At 39.7% G+C, this 15960-nt stretch overlaps 1 protein-coding gene across 6 annotated transcripts in view; it reads left to right on the forward strand.

Annotated features, from left to right (window-relative positions):
• Positions 1-15960, forward strand: part of EPHA6 (EPH receptor A6) — a 394139-nt gene that overhangs the window by 213511 nt on the left and 164668 nt on the right. For all 6 annotated transcript variants that reach the window (XM_053386366.1, XM_053386368.1, XM_053386363.1 and 3 more), the window contains exon 5: positions 1445-1780. In XM_053386366.1, the coding sequence (XP_053242341.1) occupies positions 1445-1780 (336 nt within the window). The remainder of the gene's footprint in view (positions 1-1444; positions 1781-15960) is intronic.

The raw sequence follows: 15960 nt of genomic DNA on the forward strand, positions 1-15960 counted from the left end.
ACCTAAACATTAGGAAGAACTTCCTGACAGTAAGAGCTGTTCGACAGTGGAATTTGCTGCCAAGGAGTGTGGTGGAGTCTCCTTCTTTGGAGGTCTTTAAGCAGAGGCTTGACAACCATATGTCAGGAGTGCTCTGATGGTGTTTCCTGCTTGGCAGGGGGTTGGACTCGATGGCCCTTGTGGTCTCTTCCAACTCTATGATTCTATGATTCTATGATTCTATGATTCTATGAGATGCCTGCAAAAAGGTTATGGCTGCCAGTTTTTTTTTTCAATGTGACATATAATCTATGCATAATTTATAAGTGATAACAAAGCAATCAGGCCACATTCATAAAAATCCCAATGACACATAATTTAGCAGAATCTGAGGATTAGAATTAATTGTCTCTCTTTGTTCCAAGTTCTAAATCTTAGTAAATGATTCACTGCATGTCATTACAGCTTAATATTTGCATGAAATCACAGTTTAGATGGCATAATTTAATGGCAATTAAAAACCTATTTAATCGTCATGCAAATTGGCACGAGGGCCCTTGAGTATGAAGGGTGTCTATTTCTTCAGTATCTGCAGGTGGACAGTTATAAACTTTGAAACACTCCTACTACAATTGATAACAATTTTCCTGTTCAGAGCAATATGAATGCATAATAAATCATATTTTTATCCTAAAATAAGACCAAGATTCTCTGTACATTTCTTTACCAAACAGAACTATTAGCAATCATTGGGAAATTGAAAAATAAAGAAACTAACAGGCATATTTTTTTTCTGGTGCACACTGAATATAATTATACATAACATACACAAACTAATATAAATCAAGATAGCATAAAGGTGTTTTGTCAATAACTGGATGTGATGCTGCACATAGTCTCCCTCTCTGATACAAAAGCCTTTTTTTTTAAAAAAGGGCTAAAATTCTTAAGACTGATTCTTCAAGAGCAGAAATGGGAGGAAGTTTCAACTCCCTGATTCTGTTTCCCCTACAAACATCTGATTGGTAGAATTATCTATACTTATATTCCTGTTGGCATTTGTAGAGAAAAGTCAAGGGGTGAGAATAGTTGTGGCCCTGAGAATTTAAAATCCAGATATCAGATTCTGTGGTGCGGGCATATTTTGTCATCCTAACCATACAAGCCCCATCCTGAATCTGTCTCAAGTTCTGTTCCTAGTATTTTATCTGACTTTGTTTCCTGACTTTGTGTCTAACATGTTCTTTTGTGATCTTGGCATGAGTTCCTGTAGGACAGTTTACATGTTCCTTAAGAACAATATGAAGGTAGCTGGCTTTTGTTTTGTTTTTAAGTGTGTAAGAATGTACCATGTTTGCCACATTTAATTTGTTTCTGTAAATGATGAAAGAGGGCTTTGGGGTTAAAACACACACACATATATATATACTAGTTCTAATGACAAACTATTTCCCCTTTTCCTTAGGGCCTCCTTCTGCTCCACGGAACGTAATTTTTAACATAAATGAAACAGCTCTCATGTTGGAATGGAGCCCACCAAGTGACACAGGAGGAAGAAAAGACCTCACATATAGTGTCATTTGCAAGAAATGTGGATCTGATGCCAGCCAGTGTGAGATATGTGGAGGAGGCATCCGATTCATTCCAAGACATACTGGGCTAATCAATTCCTCAGTAACTGTGCTTGATTTTGTGTCTCATGTGAACTACACTTTTGAAATAGAAGCCATGAATGGAGTCTCTGAATTAAGTTTTTCACCCAAGCAGTTCACAGCTATCACAATCACTACAGATCAAGATGGTAAGTTTGTGCTATTTGTATTTCAGATATACTTAGAGCTTATGTCAGTTAACAGTACATTTTGTGACCCCGCCCCCCGGAGTCAATAGAAACACTTAAAGCTACTCAGATCATTTATTCTTCCATGTTACTATTTTGTGTGGTGGAGAGGAAATGGTTTTAGGATGAAATAGGAGGTGTTTCGTTAAAATTAATGGGGCTATCCAGATGAAAAGGTGTTGCATTAACTGAAATTAATACAACGCTGGGACATATACTTAATTTTTTTAAGGCATGCCTGAAGTTCTGTGTTTTTTCACTGTTTTACAATGTGGAATTGCTGGTGGGAAAGTCGAGGCTTGCTACTGTGTAAACTCTGTAAACTCCATTCATTTCAATAGTACACAGAGGAGTACCCAGTGGATGTGACTGTAATTGCAGCTGTCATCCCATTGAAGTCAATGGTAACATTTCCATTGACTTCAGTCATTTGGTTGCACCCAGCATCTCCATGTTTACCTGTGTAAAAAAATGTACTTCAGATATTTAAAATATCAATATATACATATTGATACATGTCTCATGAATTTAATTTCACAAAATGTATCTCTCCAGCTAGTTTGAGAGGTACAAATGTAAGGTATTTAAATATTATGACATTCTTATATGAATGACCATATAGAATTTGGTCCATATAGAATATAGAACTGGTATTGGAATTACTAAAGGGAGAATATTCAGTTCTTGTCCCCAGGACTCCCTATTGTTTTTGTACCAGTTGAATAGGAAAACAGTTGCATACAGACTGACAAGTATGGCTTCATTTTGGTTTTATTAAGTTGACAGCTATAATGATCAATATGTATGTCCAACAGAAAACCAAACCTTCAGAACTTAAAATCAAATTCACACTTAATGGTAATTTAAAGTCTTATGTAGGTATTTAATCAGCGTCGTGGCTGCATGATGACCTGGTGTATCTGCACACCAAAAAGAACCCTAGATGCTTGCGGGGGATGTTCACATTTTAATAATAATAATAATAATAATAATAATAATAATAATAATAATAATATGGCATGGCAAGGTTTGAGCATGCTCATTGCTGTCCAGGAGACACATTGGCTAAAAGGGTGGAATTTGGCATCTTCTACTTGTTCTGTCTGTGGAAGTGTTCCAGCTTGCCAAATGGAACCATGCCTCCTCCCCCTGCGCATTGTTCTGGAAGTTCTCCCAACCCTCTGCCAAACCAATTTCAGCTGGCATAGGGGGAAGAGAGGGAGGAAAGCCCCTTGCAGAAGCAAATGTCCTTGTGCAGGACTTCCACTTACAGGACTGGTTTGGTGAATCCTGCCCAAATTATCAAAAGGGCTTCAAATTAATTAGGATCAGTGGGAAAGCACTTCTTCCAATCCTAATTTGCTTTACAAGGATTCTATCAGATGCAAAACCCTTTTTGCAGAGGTGCAAAATCTATGAGCCTCTGGTTGCTATTGGATTCCCACCAGCCTCTACCAGCATTGTCAGTGCTCAGGGATGATGACGGCTATAATTCAGCAACAGATGGAAAGCACAGGTTCCTCACCTCTGGCTTAAAATATCCTGGGCTGTGAGTCCCTTCATCCCAATTTCCTCTTCACCCCCATCCTCCCCTCCCCCCAACACTATTGGGCAGAAAAAAGAAAAAATACCCCCCCACACACACACACACACCGAGAAGTTTGGGGATGAATGAGCAGCTTTGTGATCACCCTGCCTCAAACCTCAGCAGTCAGAACCTAACAGTATCATCAAAAGGGTATTTCCAAACCATTTATATCTCATCTCCCCGTGACTCCTTGTGAGCCACCAACTTTTCACTGTATAGCCCTGTGGGTAGTAATTACTGTTCTAATAGCACTTCTGTAAAATGGAGAGAAATCATATTGATAAGTGAAATAAACAGCAATAATTGAACAGAGTTCACATGAGCTTCCTTCCATATTTATATATTTTTGTCTATAAGGCTTGCCCTGCTGCACAGCTTTTTAATTGTTCTACTAACATGTATTTTTGAAAACACTCTAATGGCCTATTTCAACTACATTTAAATTTACTTAACAGATTATTCTCTACTTGACATTTCCTCAGTTTCTAGGGAGGAGAAGAATACCTGTTCACTACCATTGTTAAGATATGCGTGCAGCCCTTTACTTACTAGTGTGCAGTTTTCAAATGGCTATTGCAATTGCTATATAATTTGCATCAATGCCCCCAAAGTCATTAATTTTCTTTGCAAAGATACTGACATAATTTACCTTTGCTCTTTAAAATATATAGTTTTCAACCATCCCTCTTTTGTACATCTATTTCTAGGCAGCAGAACTGGTGCTACCTTCATAAACATGCTTTATGAAGGCTTGCCATTTCATTTATCACCATGTCTTTTTCTGCAAAACTCTTCTTTTATGTCCAAATAAACTGACTGAGACTCTGAAAAGTGATCCTTAAATTCTTTGAAGCTTTACCAGTAGCACTGTTAATAATGGAAGAATTATTGTGGGGAATGCAAGCAGCGTACACACTTGGGTTTTACTGTCGGGCTATCATAGATTACAAAGGCAGAGGCCTTTCCTTGCTTGGATAAACTACAGTGGAAACCAACATAGTTATACGAAAAGCAGACAGTGGTAAAAGATACATATCTGCTGTCTTTAAAGATAAATCTTATGCCATCTCTCTGGCCATGCACATTTACACAGGAGTCCCAAGGATATGAACCAGCATAGCTTTCTTTCCATTGCTGGCATAAGAACTGTGGTAAAGGAATGTAAAGATTAGAGCTCCTTGGAATTTGTTGTAGAGTATCGTACATAATTTGTTGTAGAGTATTGTGTAGAGTATTGTGCACAGCTCAGCGGTGGCACGCCGTGATCCTATAGTGGTTAGTACTCTGCGTTGTGGCCGCAGCAACCTCGGTTCGAATCCGAGTCACAGCAAAAGTTTAGGGACGTGGGTGGCGCTGTGGGTTAAACCACAAAGCCTAGGACTTGCCAATCAGAAGGTTGGCGGTTTGAATCCCTGCGACAGGGTGAGCTCCTGTTGTTCGGTCCCTGCTCCTGCCAGTTCAAAAGCACATCAAAGTGCAAGTAGATAAATAGGTACCACTCTGGTGGGAAGGTAAACGGCGTTTCCATGCGCTGTTCTGGTTCGCCAGAAGTGGCTTAGTCATGCTGGCCACATGACCCGGAAGCTGTACGCTGGCTCCCTCGGCCAATAAAGCGAGATGAGTGCCGCAACCCCAGAGTTGGTCACGACTGGACCTAATGGTCAGGGGTCCCTTTACCTTTACCTTTATTGTGCATAAAGTCCAACCTCAAAAAGATTAATGAGATTCTTATACAAGGGGAGGGGATATAAGCATACCTTCTAAGTGCCCTGGGGGAAAACGGGTTATCCCGTTTTTTCATGCAAGTTCTCAGCAGCCATATTTGGTGCCTCAGTCTCATCCTTTCTTGCGCTATGCTCTTGCACTGAAAAGAATACCGGGGGGGGGGGATGAGGCAAGGGTCATGTAACTTGCCCAGGAGCCCATCTCAGAAGACATGCATTGTGGTTTGGGGTCGGAAAAAGTTGTACACTATGTTTAAGACCACCACATTTGTTGAATAAAGGTCAGAAAATCAAAGCTCTCTATATTTATCATTTGTTCCATTAAGGTATTACTTCCCATGAAACATTTTGAAGCTAGCAATAATAAAAACATCAACAAACAAAAACATATGAAACAATTTCAAGTCCACCACAGATATAGACTGTGAGATAAATCTATATATTAATTAGTTTCAATGAAACACTCTGTGAGAAATGTGGTAAGATAAATAAATGACCAGAGATAGGTGCTCTGCTAGATGGTCAGTCTAGGACACCATGTAGGGCTATGTCATAACACAGATTGGGGAATGGGAATTGGGAACACTGTGTTACAGTGGTTCCTATGTCCAGGACCAAAGGCAAATAGTAGTATTGGGACAGTGCTTTTCAGCCCCCTGGGTGTTGTGTTATGGGCTGCTGCAGAGCATAATGCCAGTGCTATTTAATATCTATATAAAGCTTCTGGAAGCAGTCATTAGGAGTTTGAGGACAAGGTGCCATCAGTATGCTCTGTTTCTCCATAACATCTGAACTGAGAGAGGCTGTGCAGTCCCTGGACTGGTGCCTGGGCACAGTTGTGAGCTGGATGAGGAAAAACAAGCTACCATATTTTTCGCTCTATAAGACACACTTTTCCCCTCCTAAAAAGTAAGGAGAAATGTGTGTACGTCTTATGGAGCGGATGCAGGTGGGAGGCTCTGCTCAACGCTCCCTTTAAAGAGCCGCACACATGCTCCACACACTCTTTAAAGGGAGTGCGTCTTCGAAAGATTTATTGCTTTATTGTTCGGCGCCCAGCCACGCTTCCCCTGGGCGCCTCTGTAGATCGTAAAGCAATTAGCAGAGTTACACAGCGGCGTGTGTCGAAAGAACAGTAAATGAGTCCCAAACGTTTCTTCTGTCCTAATATCCCTTTATTGGCACAAAAGTAGTGTATTTACAAACTCCAACTTCCATCTGATTCAAGCTGCGTCTTCTCCCTCTGCTTGCAGCGACGCAACAACCTGCTTTCGATTTTCACTCAGTACACAGCATTCCAAGCTGCTTTCGTCATGTCCTGGCTTACTTCCCTTGTACACGCCTCCTCTCTGGCTTGAGGCACAGAAGGTTAACCCTTCACTACACCCAACAGCATGGCTCTTGGGGGAGCCTTAGCCGCGCGCAGCCTCTCCCAGGCTGAGGCTGCGTGCGGCTATCCCATAAGCCAGGACAGCAAGCGGGATCGCTGAGCTGCGATCCCGCTTGCTGTCCTGGCTTCTGGGATTCAGAATATTTTTTTTCTTGTTTTCCTCCTCCAAAAACTAGGTGCGTCTTATGGTCTGGTGCATCTTATAGAGCAAAAAATATGGTAAGCTTGGATCCTAACAAGACAGGAGCATTGTGGGTGAGTGGTCCCCACAACTGAGAAATTGGTCAGTTGCCTACCATGGATGGAATTGCACTTTCCTAGAGTTCCCTGTGACTGGTAAACCACTCTGAAAATTGTTGCTCCGGGTGGGGAATAGGGTCTCCTAACAACTCTCAGCACCCTTAACAAACAACAGCTCCCATAATTCTCTAGGGGAAGCCATAATTGTTTAAAGTGGGTACCATATGATGTGAATGTGGCCACAGTCTCTCACACCAGTGGTAATGAAATGCCTTCATATTCCCTTAGGTAAGTGCAGTTGGTCAAATTTAGATCACATGATTCTGTTGCTGGTGTATGCCTGTCACCTTACCATAATTTTCATGTCCAGTTAGCATTATCCTGCTGCACCCAGTGTATAAGATAAATTTCCAAAAGGAATTCCCGTCAGCTCTAGCCAGCACAGTTATAGCCCAAACCATCTGGAAGGCATCAAATATCTAAACAGAATCCAGGATGTTACTCTTGAGTACGCCTGAGGGAAGCGTGACTCTTCCTTCAATTTATCTTGCTTCTCCAACTGATGAACAGAACATTTTTTACCTGACAGGCAGTTTAGAAACAAAGGTGATGAGGGACTATGTCATAATTAAATATGATTGGCTTTTACTAATATCTGAGTCAGAGATGAAACATCTATTGCAGACCTGAATCTGAGCACTTTTATCATGATAGAAGAGTAAGAAGAGGCTTCAGGAGGGTGAGAAAGAAAAAAGTGTCATGTTCCCTTCCCCCAAATTTTTCTTCCTGCTCTGGAGCATAACCTCTTTCCTTGGAAGTTTTAAAGCAGAGCTTGGATAGCCATCTGCCATAGATGTTTTAGTCGAGATTCCGGCATTGTAGGGGGTTGGACTATATGACCCTTGGAGTCCCTTCCAACTCTACAGTTCTATGATATGACATCATTATGATACTCTCTGTGAACAAACTAACTGCCATCATTTTTCATTGTATACAATATCACATTTGTGTTTACCTTGTGAAAGACAAAGTGAGCCATGTATTTATACTATATATAGTGCTTTTTTCTGGGGGGTACGCAGGGGTACGCATCCCCTAAACATTTTGTGAATCTAAGTTTGGCCTCATTGAGTGGCAGTATTTCAATATGAGTAGGAAAGTGAGAGTACCCCTAAAATTTTTTTTAGAAAAAAAGCACTCTCTCTCTATGTGTGTGTGCGCACGCAGATAATGTATTTATCAAGGCATATAGCTAAAGAAATAGGTTTAGTTTTCAAGTTTTTGCAATTTGATCTAGCAGTGTACAGAAATCTCTGCAGAGTTGATACAATGAACCTTAAGAAGCTCTTGAAACTGTTCTACAACTTGAGTGTTTTTTCCTCTCAAGAATAAGCCACCTTGTGCTATATATATTCCCGCCACTGCAAAGAACCAAATTAAAGTAATCAGGCTCGCTTCATTTAGTTGGAATCCTTATCACTGACTGATACAGTTAGAAGAGTCATTACTGACTGATATAGCCTCAGTTCAGTACAAGATATTCCCAAGATAAGATTGTGACTTCAGTAGTGTAATTAGAAACCTTTGCCACAATACTTAATTGACTGACTGCTGAAATTCTTCAGTCACATTAGCAGTATTCTTTTTTCAGAGTTTACCCAAACATTTCTGAGAGGGATTTAAATTAAAGCACGATCTCTGGTGCTCTGACTTCATGACAAGCAAACTGAAGGCTTCTTTCCTTTCCTAGCAAAAGGAATTAGTTTGGTCAAAAGCAGTAAAGGGAGACATTAATCATGGCTAGTCAGTCTGGAAAAAAATTGTTCTTGTAGGTGTCATGACTTTCACACAAACCTTTAGGGAGCATGTTCAAAGTGAAGGACGTGGTAAATTACAAACCAATTCTGCTGATGTTTGCTGTGGGGTCTTTAAAGCAATTATGTTCGTAACAGGTTGTTTCAATTCATTTGCTTCTTAAAATGTAGTTTCTTCATTATGCTCCATAACCCCTTCTCCTTCTATGAGTTTGAGTCTCTTCCATATGGATTTGCCAAAGGCCTTGACCCAGTGACTGATTTCATTTCTATATTCTGATGGCATTAAGTTGTGCATGCTGAGATAGTTTTGAAAGCCGATTTAAAGTTTTCATATTTTTGCAGCCCTTATAAATCTATTCATTCTATTGCTGAATTAGCTTCAAAACAGTATTTTTAAATAACACATTCACCTACTTATAATGAAGAAGCCTTGTCTTCCAGCTCTGGTTTTAGATTGCATTTTTACATGCTTTCAAGCTTGCCTCTTAGGGAATAGTAACAGAAAGAGTTACTGTGAAAAGGTTTTAATACATTTTGGAAATATACAGTAAACAATTCATTTTGAATGTTGTGCAAGATACTTTGCAGAACCTCAAGCACAAGCGCCCCTTGTTTTGTTTGTTCTCTTCAGCACAAACAAAACATATACCTAATAGTTACAGAATGAGAAAATATAATTTAAATTACAAGTAGTTTGCCAATGTATATACACATGAAAGACTGAATTATAATTACCCTAGGATAGTAGCATCCAGTGGTAACCGAGGAGTTGTATACACAGTGAGAAGATTCATGTTGTTGACTAGAAAATATATTCTTCTTATGTTCAAGGCCTTTAAATACACTTAAAAACAGCCACCATTTGTTTATTTTTTACTGGGAATTTTATTTATTTATTTAAAACATATATAAACCACTTAATATGTTTTAAAAAAATATTTGAGTGGTGTACAACAAAAAAGCAATATAATTAAAGCAAAACTATAACATAAAAATAGTAAAACAGCAGAATAATAGCATATTAAGACATGTGATTCATACAGATAATTTGTTTCCAGTACTAGAACTGAGCTCACAGACCTACCACTCAATAATCCACTCCTGATTTTCTCTCAAACATATCCAGACTTCCTTCATGTTAGCAGCCTAATTTAGAAAGGGAAGACCTTTTTTTGTTGTTATCCTTGTTAAACAATTGGGAGCCTTTGATGATCTGCTTCAAATAACTAAAGAGATCTACTACAAGATCTCAATCTACCCTCTGTAGAGCTTTTAGTGGATTGATTCTTGTATCTCTTCAGACATAGTGCATATTTTGATCCATTGTCCAATCCATGTCTGTACATAAAAGGAATCTATCTATAGAGTGGTGGCTGGTGGCTAGTGGCACTGGTAGGGCACAAGGCAGGAAGCAAACAGTATGTGGAGCCAAATCAAATGTCAGGCAGAGCCAATTCTAGTCCCCTCCCACAATTTTCCTGCTGGACTGGTTCTAAGCAAGAAGGCAGATTAATAATAATAATAATACCCCACCCCAACCAGACAGGTGGGACTGGCTGAGGGAAGACTGACATTTGTGGATCAGTGCCCCTTTCACCCTAATGGACCAACCTCCAGTGTGTTGTTAAGGGCTTTAATAATCTTTGCCACTTGCAATCAGACTCATCGCTGATTATGGACATGGTGTTTGTCATTTGACACCAGACTCATCACTGACTATGAACAATTGCACAGTCTCCCTCCCCTAGTGCACAGCTTTGGTGGACATCTACTGGACCATTGTTATTGTGGTAGAATTGGAGTTGGGTGTAAAAGATGTGTTAGCTTGTGCTTTTCACCTTGTTGGAGTCTGTGGGATTGTAAATTATACTTATTAGTCTTTTTTTTTATTGTTTCCAATCCTTTGCAACATGTCCTGAGCCCCTGGGGAAAGGTGTGATGTACATTTATGTCAATATAGTTAAATTCACACAGTGTGGATTTTCTAATGGCTCAGTAGAAATAATTTCCGAAGAAGAGTGCTTAAAACTTCAGCCTTAGTTAAATGTTAAAAGTCAAACACTTGTAAGACGTATTATGCTGCAGTAAGCGCAAAGCAAAATGTGTTTATCCAAAAGAGAGGCATGCCATTTTGTGTAGCAATTCATTCCCTGGAGTAACTTAGGCATTATTACAAGAACTTTAATTCTGCCTCATGTGCATCTTTATTCATGAATCATAACAATAGGCTTAATTATATGAGCGAGTACTCCTGTTTCCCTCTGTAGTTGTCGAGTAGTTGTTGAGTAAGTCCTGTTCTTATCTTTTTCATGTATGTTGCTATGTTTACAGCACATCTTCTGGATCTTGGATGTAAGCCATTAAAAAGTGCTATGCCGAAATAGCACTTGGTGAATTGTGCCTCTTATATTGAATTTTTTTAAATGCTTCATAATTTTGTTGTTGTTGCACCTGGTTCAGTTCAGTGATTTGTAACTGGCATTATGAACTGTAATGAGTGCTGTCAAAGTATAACACATCATGCATGTTTAATGAATCTGTCTTTGCAGTAGGGGCTTTCAAACTTGGTTTGAGTCAGTCTCCTAAGTTCTACTTGAGCATTCCCCTGGTTAAGGAAAATGATGGGTGGGAGGGAGGAGGAAATGCAGATGGTAGTACTTGTTCTCATCTGAAACCTGACAACAGACAAATTAAAAGAAATGGAAATGAAAGCTACCTGATTCCATGGTGGAAGAAACCACATTGCAACACACGTTTGTGGCCTTATTGGCTCAGACAGTAGAGATTCACTCTTGTAACAACCCCTCACTGCTGTAAGAAATGAGAATCTTAGGGAAGAAGAGTTTGGAAGAGTTTGGATTTGATATCCCGCCTTTCACTCCCCTTCAGGAGTCTCAAAGCGGCTAACAATCTCCTTTCCCTTCCTCCCCCACAACAAACACTCTGTGAGGTGAGTGGGGCTGAGAGACTTCAAAGAAGTGTGACTGGCCCAAGGTCACCCAGCAGCTGCATGTGGAGGAGCGGAGACGCGAACCCGGTTCCCTGGATTACGTGACTATCGCTCTTAACCACTACACCACACTGGGAAGCAATCCTTTGAAGTAGCCCACCACTCAGCAAAGTCATCTATATAGTCTTGCACTGAAAGTGCACGTCTGGGAGTCAGTAATAGAGGCCTTGTGTGAGAAGATTCTGTCATTAGCAACTTAGAGAGGTGTCTTTGTTGTCTGCATAGTGACTTGACTGCCTGATTGCAAATATTTAGTATGGGTGGGATAGGTTTTTGATGACTAAGGTGTGTAAAAATAAACAAATCAGAGAGGATGGTGCAAGTGCATATTCAGTACTGCTTGGTTGCAGTCAAAATAAAATTTATCATTGCACAGTCCAGATCACAACCCACATGGTAGTGACTTGCCAAATCGTTCTTGTGCAAACATTACAGGACACACTGTACAAACTCACAGGAAGCACTTAGGGAACAAAACGTTTGAGGATCTTGCACCAATGAATCCAGAAAGTATAAAGTAGCATGGTCTCAAACCTGATCTGACACAGGCACTTTATTCCCAGAAATATCCTGGCAGCTGACAAGCAGTGCTAACTGCTGATCTGATTTTTATCTCTGTGGCAATATAGCACCACCATTACAGATGTTCATAGAATAGAACTGCAGCTTCCAGCCAGCAGAGATCAAGCGACAGAGTGGCAATCTGGTCCCAACTGTCCCTTGATACACTATTGATTCTATTCTGGAGTCAGTAACTTTGTTGCTTAGGTGCAGGTTGAGGCTGCTTACAAAGGGTCTTGCTTGTTTTCTGCTAACACTGGATGCTAACACTGCTAACATCCAATGGATGTTTCCTCAATAGTAAGTCCCACTGTTTTCAGAGAGGCTTACTCTAGGAAGTCTTTTTAGGATTGCAGTCTAAAATATCTCCTTCATGTATCCAGCCTACCCACTCAAACAAATAAATGTGATCTATATATAGTACATAGCAATCAGCATGTGGTATTTTTATTTTTATTATTTTTATTTTATTTCTGGCAAAGTCAGTGAAATTTCACAATTTTAGTATGTATTTTATCTTATTGTGTAGTGGTTTTATTTAATAAAACCACTCTGGTATTATTCAAATGAAGGGTGTAATATGAATATATTTTTAAATAAAAACAGAATTGAACTAAAGTATGCATTAATGTTCATATCTCTTTGTTGATGTTGGGAAATGGCATTACTTTCCTTGGTAATTCATCTTATGCTTCTGCTGGGAATGACTTTCTTACTTAAATGGTCTGTTTCATTAACACTCCATACATTTTTAAAAACAGAAATCAAAATAAAAGTCATGGCCTAAGAGAAATGAGGTTCTCCATGCTTCTCTTGATTAACCACAGCCTGCCTTGGGCACTTTGCTTCAGAATGCACTCAGGATGTATTTTAATGCACTACCTTTGCTCACAATAGAGTGGATTATTGCTATAATGAAACTTTATTTTAGAAGGGAAAAAAATGTTTGGAACACTAAACTAATTATTTAGGGCCACTGTGAATTAACTAACATAGATTCAGTTATAAAATAGCATTTTTAATGTATATTTTCCCTTCGGTTTTTCTTAAATATAGAACTGTCATGGATTTTAAAACCTAAAATCATTGGCATAAGAATATAATTGACAACTGATAAATTGAGACTCCTGCTGGCAACATTGGACAAACACAAATACCACTGCTATGGTGTTAACCATCAGTGCATGCTTTATTTCAAATTAAGTGTGACAAATTAGAATGTTAATTGCTAGCTTTGGAATGAATATTGTGCTGATCATTGGAGGAGACTGATCATGTTGGAAAAATGAGTAATCACAAATAAAAACCATTGCAATTGATGACATAGGCATATGCTGATGGTAAATGGTTATGGATATTCCTGCAGAAGTGACACTTCTTTAAAAAATACCGTTGCCAGTCTAAAAACTAGTAAATTGGAAGATGCATTAAAGTTAGTATATCTAGGTCAGGCAGGTTCTTGAGATGAACTGTATCATTATTACTGACTCAAAGATACTGTTACTGTCAACTACTCTTGAAGCAGCAAGTGCCAAGATGAACAATTGCTCTTTAAGTGAGTGCGACCTTAAAGACCCAGAAACACTGTAAATTACATGTCTCCTTCAGTACTTTCTAATTCATTTTGCTCTACATGCACTAGGTTCATAGATGTTCAGTATGGCTATGTGTTCTCAACTACAAATGTTTTAAAATTAACACTGGGAACATTCTGATATCTTAACTATGCCATAAGGGATGACTGAAAATATTATTTGTATCTTTGGGCCAGTGTCCTGAAGGTAGCTTCTCACATCAGGCCTCTTATCAACACAATCATCTCTAGAAAAACATCCACAATCATTTATGTGGACCTGGATGTGTTAATCTACCATATCTCTATCCATCACACAAACAGTTAAGAGTTAAGTTGTCTTGGTCTACCATCCTGATTTGAAATGGTGTCCAGCATCCAAGTGTAGATGAAAACTGCTGCTCCCACCTTGGGAACCTTCATGCCAAGTTTGGTCACAATATCTCAAGAGGCATCCAAACCTATAGAGAACAGATGGACAAACCACTTTCCCAAATATATACTAGATTTCATCCTTTTTTATCATTTCCATATTTCTTTATAATTATTCTCAGCTTAACTCTTACCATCTGCTCCTACTAAAGCAGCTCCTAAAAAGCAGCTGGAGTAGAAGATACAGAAGCTGGAGAGAGAACTGTGGGTGGTGCCCTTTCCCCATCCTTGGAACCCACTGGCAGACTCACCAAAGCTACTGTATTGGAACTGGGTGTGAAGAGTGCAGCTGCCTGCTTAGTGGGATATTGTCAGGGACTGGACTGAGAAGGAATGGCGGAGACTGCCCCCTCTCCTCCTGAAACTTCCAGAGAAGAGGAAGTCAGTATACATTTACAACAGGGGTTTCAGAAGGTCACAGCTCTGGGCCAGAAGAGGGACAAAGCTGGGAGATAATAGGAGAAGAGGAGAGGGGAGAAGCAGAGCCAGAGCAGCTGACTGACACATTATCACTAGAACTCCAGACCCTTCCTTCTCCCAGAACCCGGCAAGCTGTGAAAGTAGGAAAGCAGAGAGCTAAGAACAAATGACCTTAAGCAGCCTCCATAAAGGGGCTGGTGCTGTTGACGGTTGAGAAGAGAAGGGGGGTGGAGCTTACTCGAAGTAACACCATTACTTGGACAGGCAGCATTTCTAAGCCTCTCTCTGTGAATATTGAATAAAAAACTTGATAAGAGCTTCTTGTCTATCTGTTGCTAGCAGCCTGCCATGGGGGAGGAAGATCAGGTTCCCTGAAGCCTGACAAATATGGCTGTTGGCAGCTGAGGTAGCTCCATACACCTTGGGCCTGCCCATAGAAAGCAAGCCTAGAGTGGGAGACTAGAGTGAAGTTAGCAGCCTGTTGAGGAGATTTAGTGGTTATGTTTTGCAGTCATCGGTCTGTCAATAAATAAGGCTTCCATTGCACCCAGCGGAAGAGAGGTGCGATCCTCCATGGAGTCCCTCGCACAAGCTGCTTCACATTATCAATTAAGAGAAGATAATGGTAGCGCTGGGAAACTTTTTTTCTTCAAAGGGTCATTGACCCACATAACTTTTTCTAAGATTTATTTGGTGTTTGGGGACCCAATGCCAAAGGTGTATGTGGTGATGTGCCCCTAAGGAAAGGAATGGGGTTCAAAACTTTATCCACCTTTTAAATGCAGTCAATATATTAATCTTGAGCAGTTAATCTGCAAGCTCTTTGCTACTATAACACAGCTGTTCTTGCATTCCTATTTATATTATCAGCAGCTTTACATTTCTATTATGGTTGCTGAGGTGGAATAAAAGATGCTTGCCATTTTTTCAGTATTTTGAATCAACTGCATATATTCTGGGATTGTTTGTAATTTGGTTGTAGCCATTGTATGAAATTCCATCTTATACAACAGTGTCACTGAATAGAAGCTGCTCTGTTCAGGTATATGACTTTTAAAAAGCTGTTTTATTTGACTGGTTTTATAACCCTGCAAAAAGCCATATCAGTTAGTAAAAATCTTTTTCTTTGTGCTTGCCTTACAGCCTGGTCTTTTAACAAATAAATTGCTTCAGAGGTTTTGTCCACACAGAAAGGTGATGAGTGCAAGTGCTTTAGAAACAGTAACTTTAAAACATTATCTCTGCTTTGAAGTTATGTTCAGAGCTTCAACAAGGTAAAAAAATAACTAAATCTAAATCATGCTAAGTTGAACCAGTGTAGTTGGCTACATAATCAGCACAGTTCAGCTCAAGCTAACAACAATGTGGCTGCCATAGACTAACGCA

The sequence above is a fragment of the Podarcis raffonei genome, chromosome 4 (genome assembly GCF_027172205.1).
Source record: "Podarcis raffonei isolate rPodRaf1 chromosome 4, rPodRaf1.pri, whole genome shotgun sequence".
Classification (NCBI taxonomy): Eukaryota; Metazoa; Chordata; class Lepidosauria; order Squamata; family Lacertidae; genus Podarcis; species Podarcis raffonei.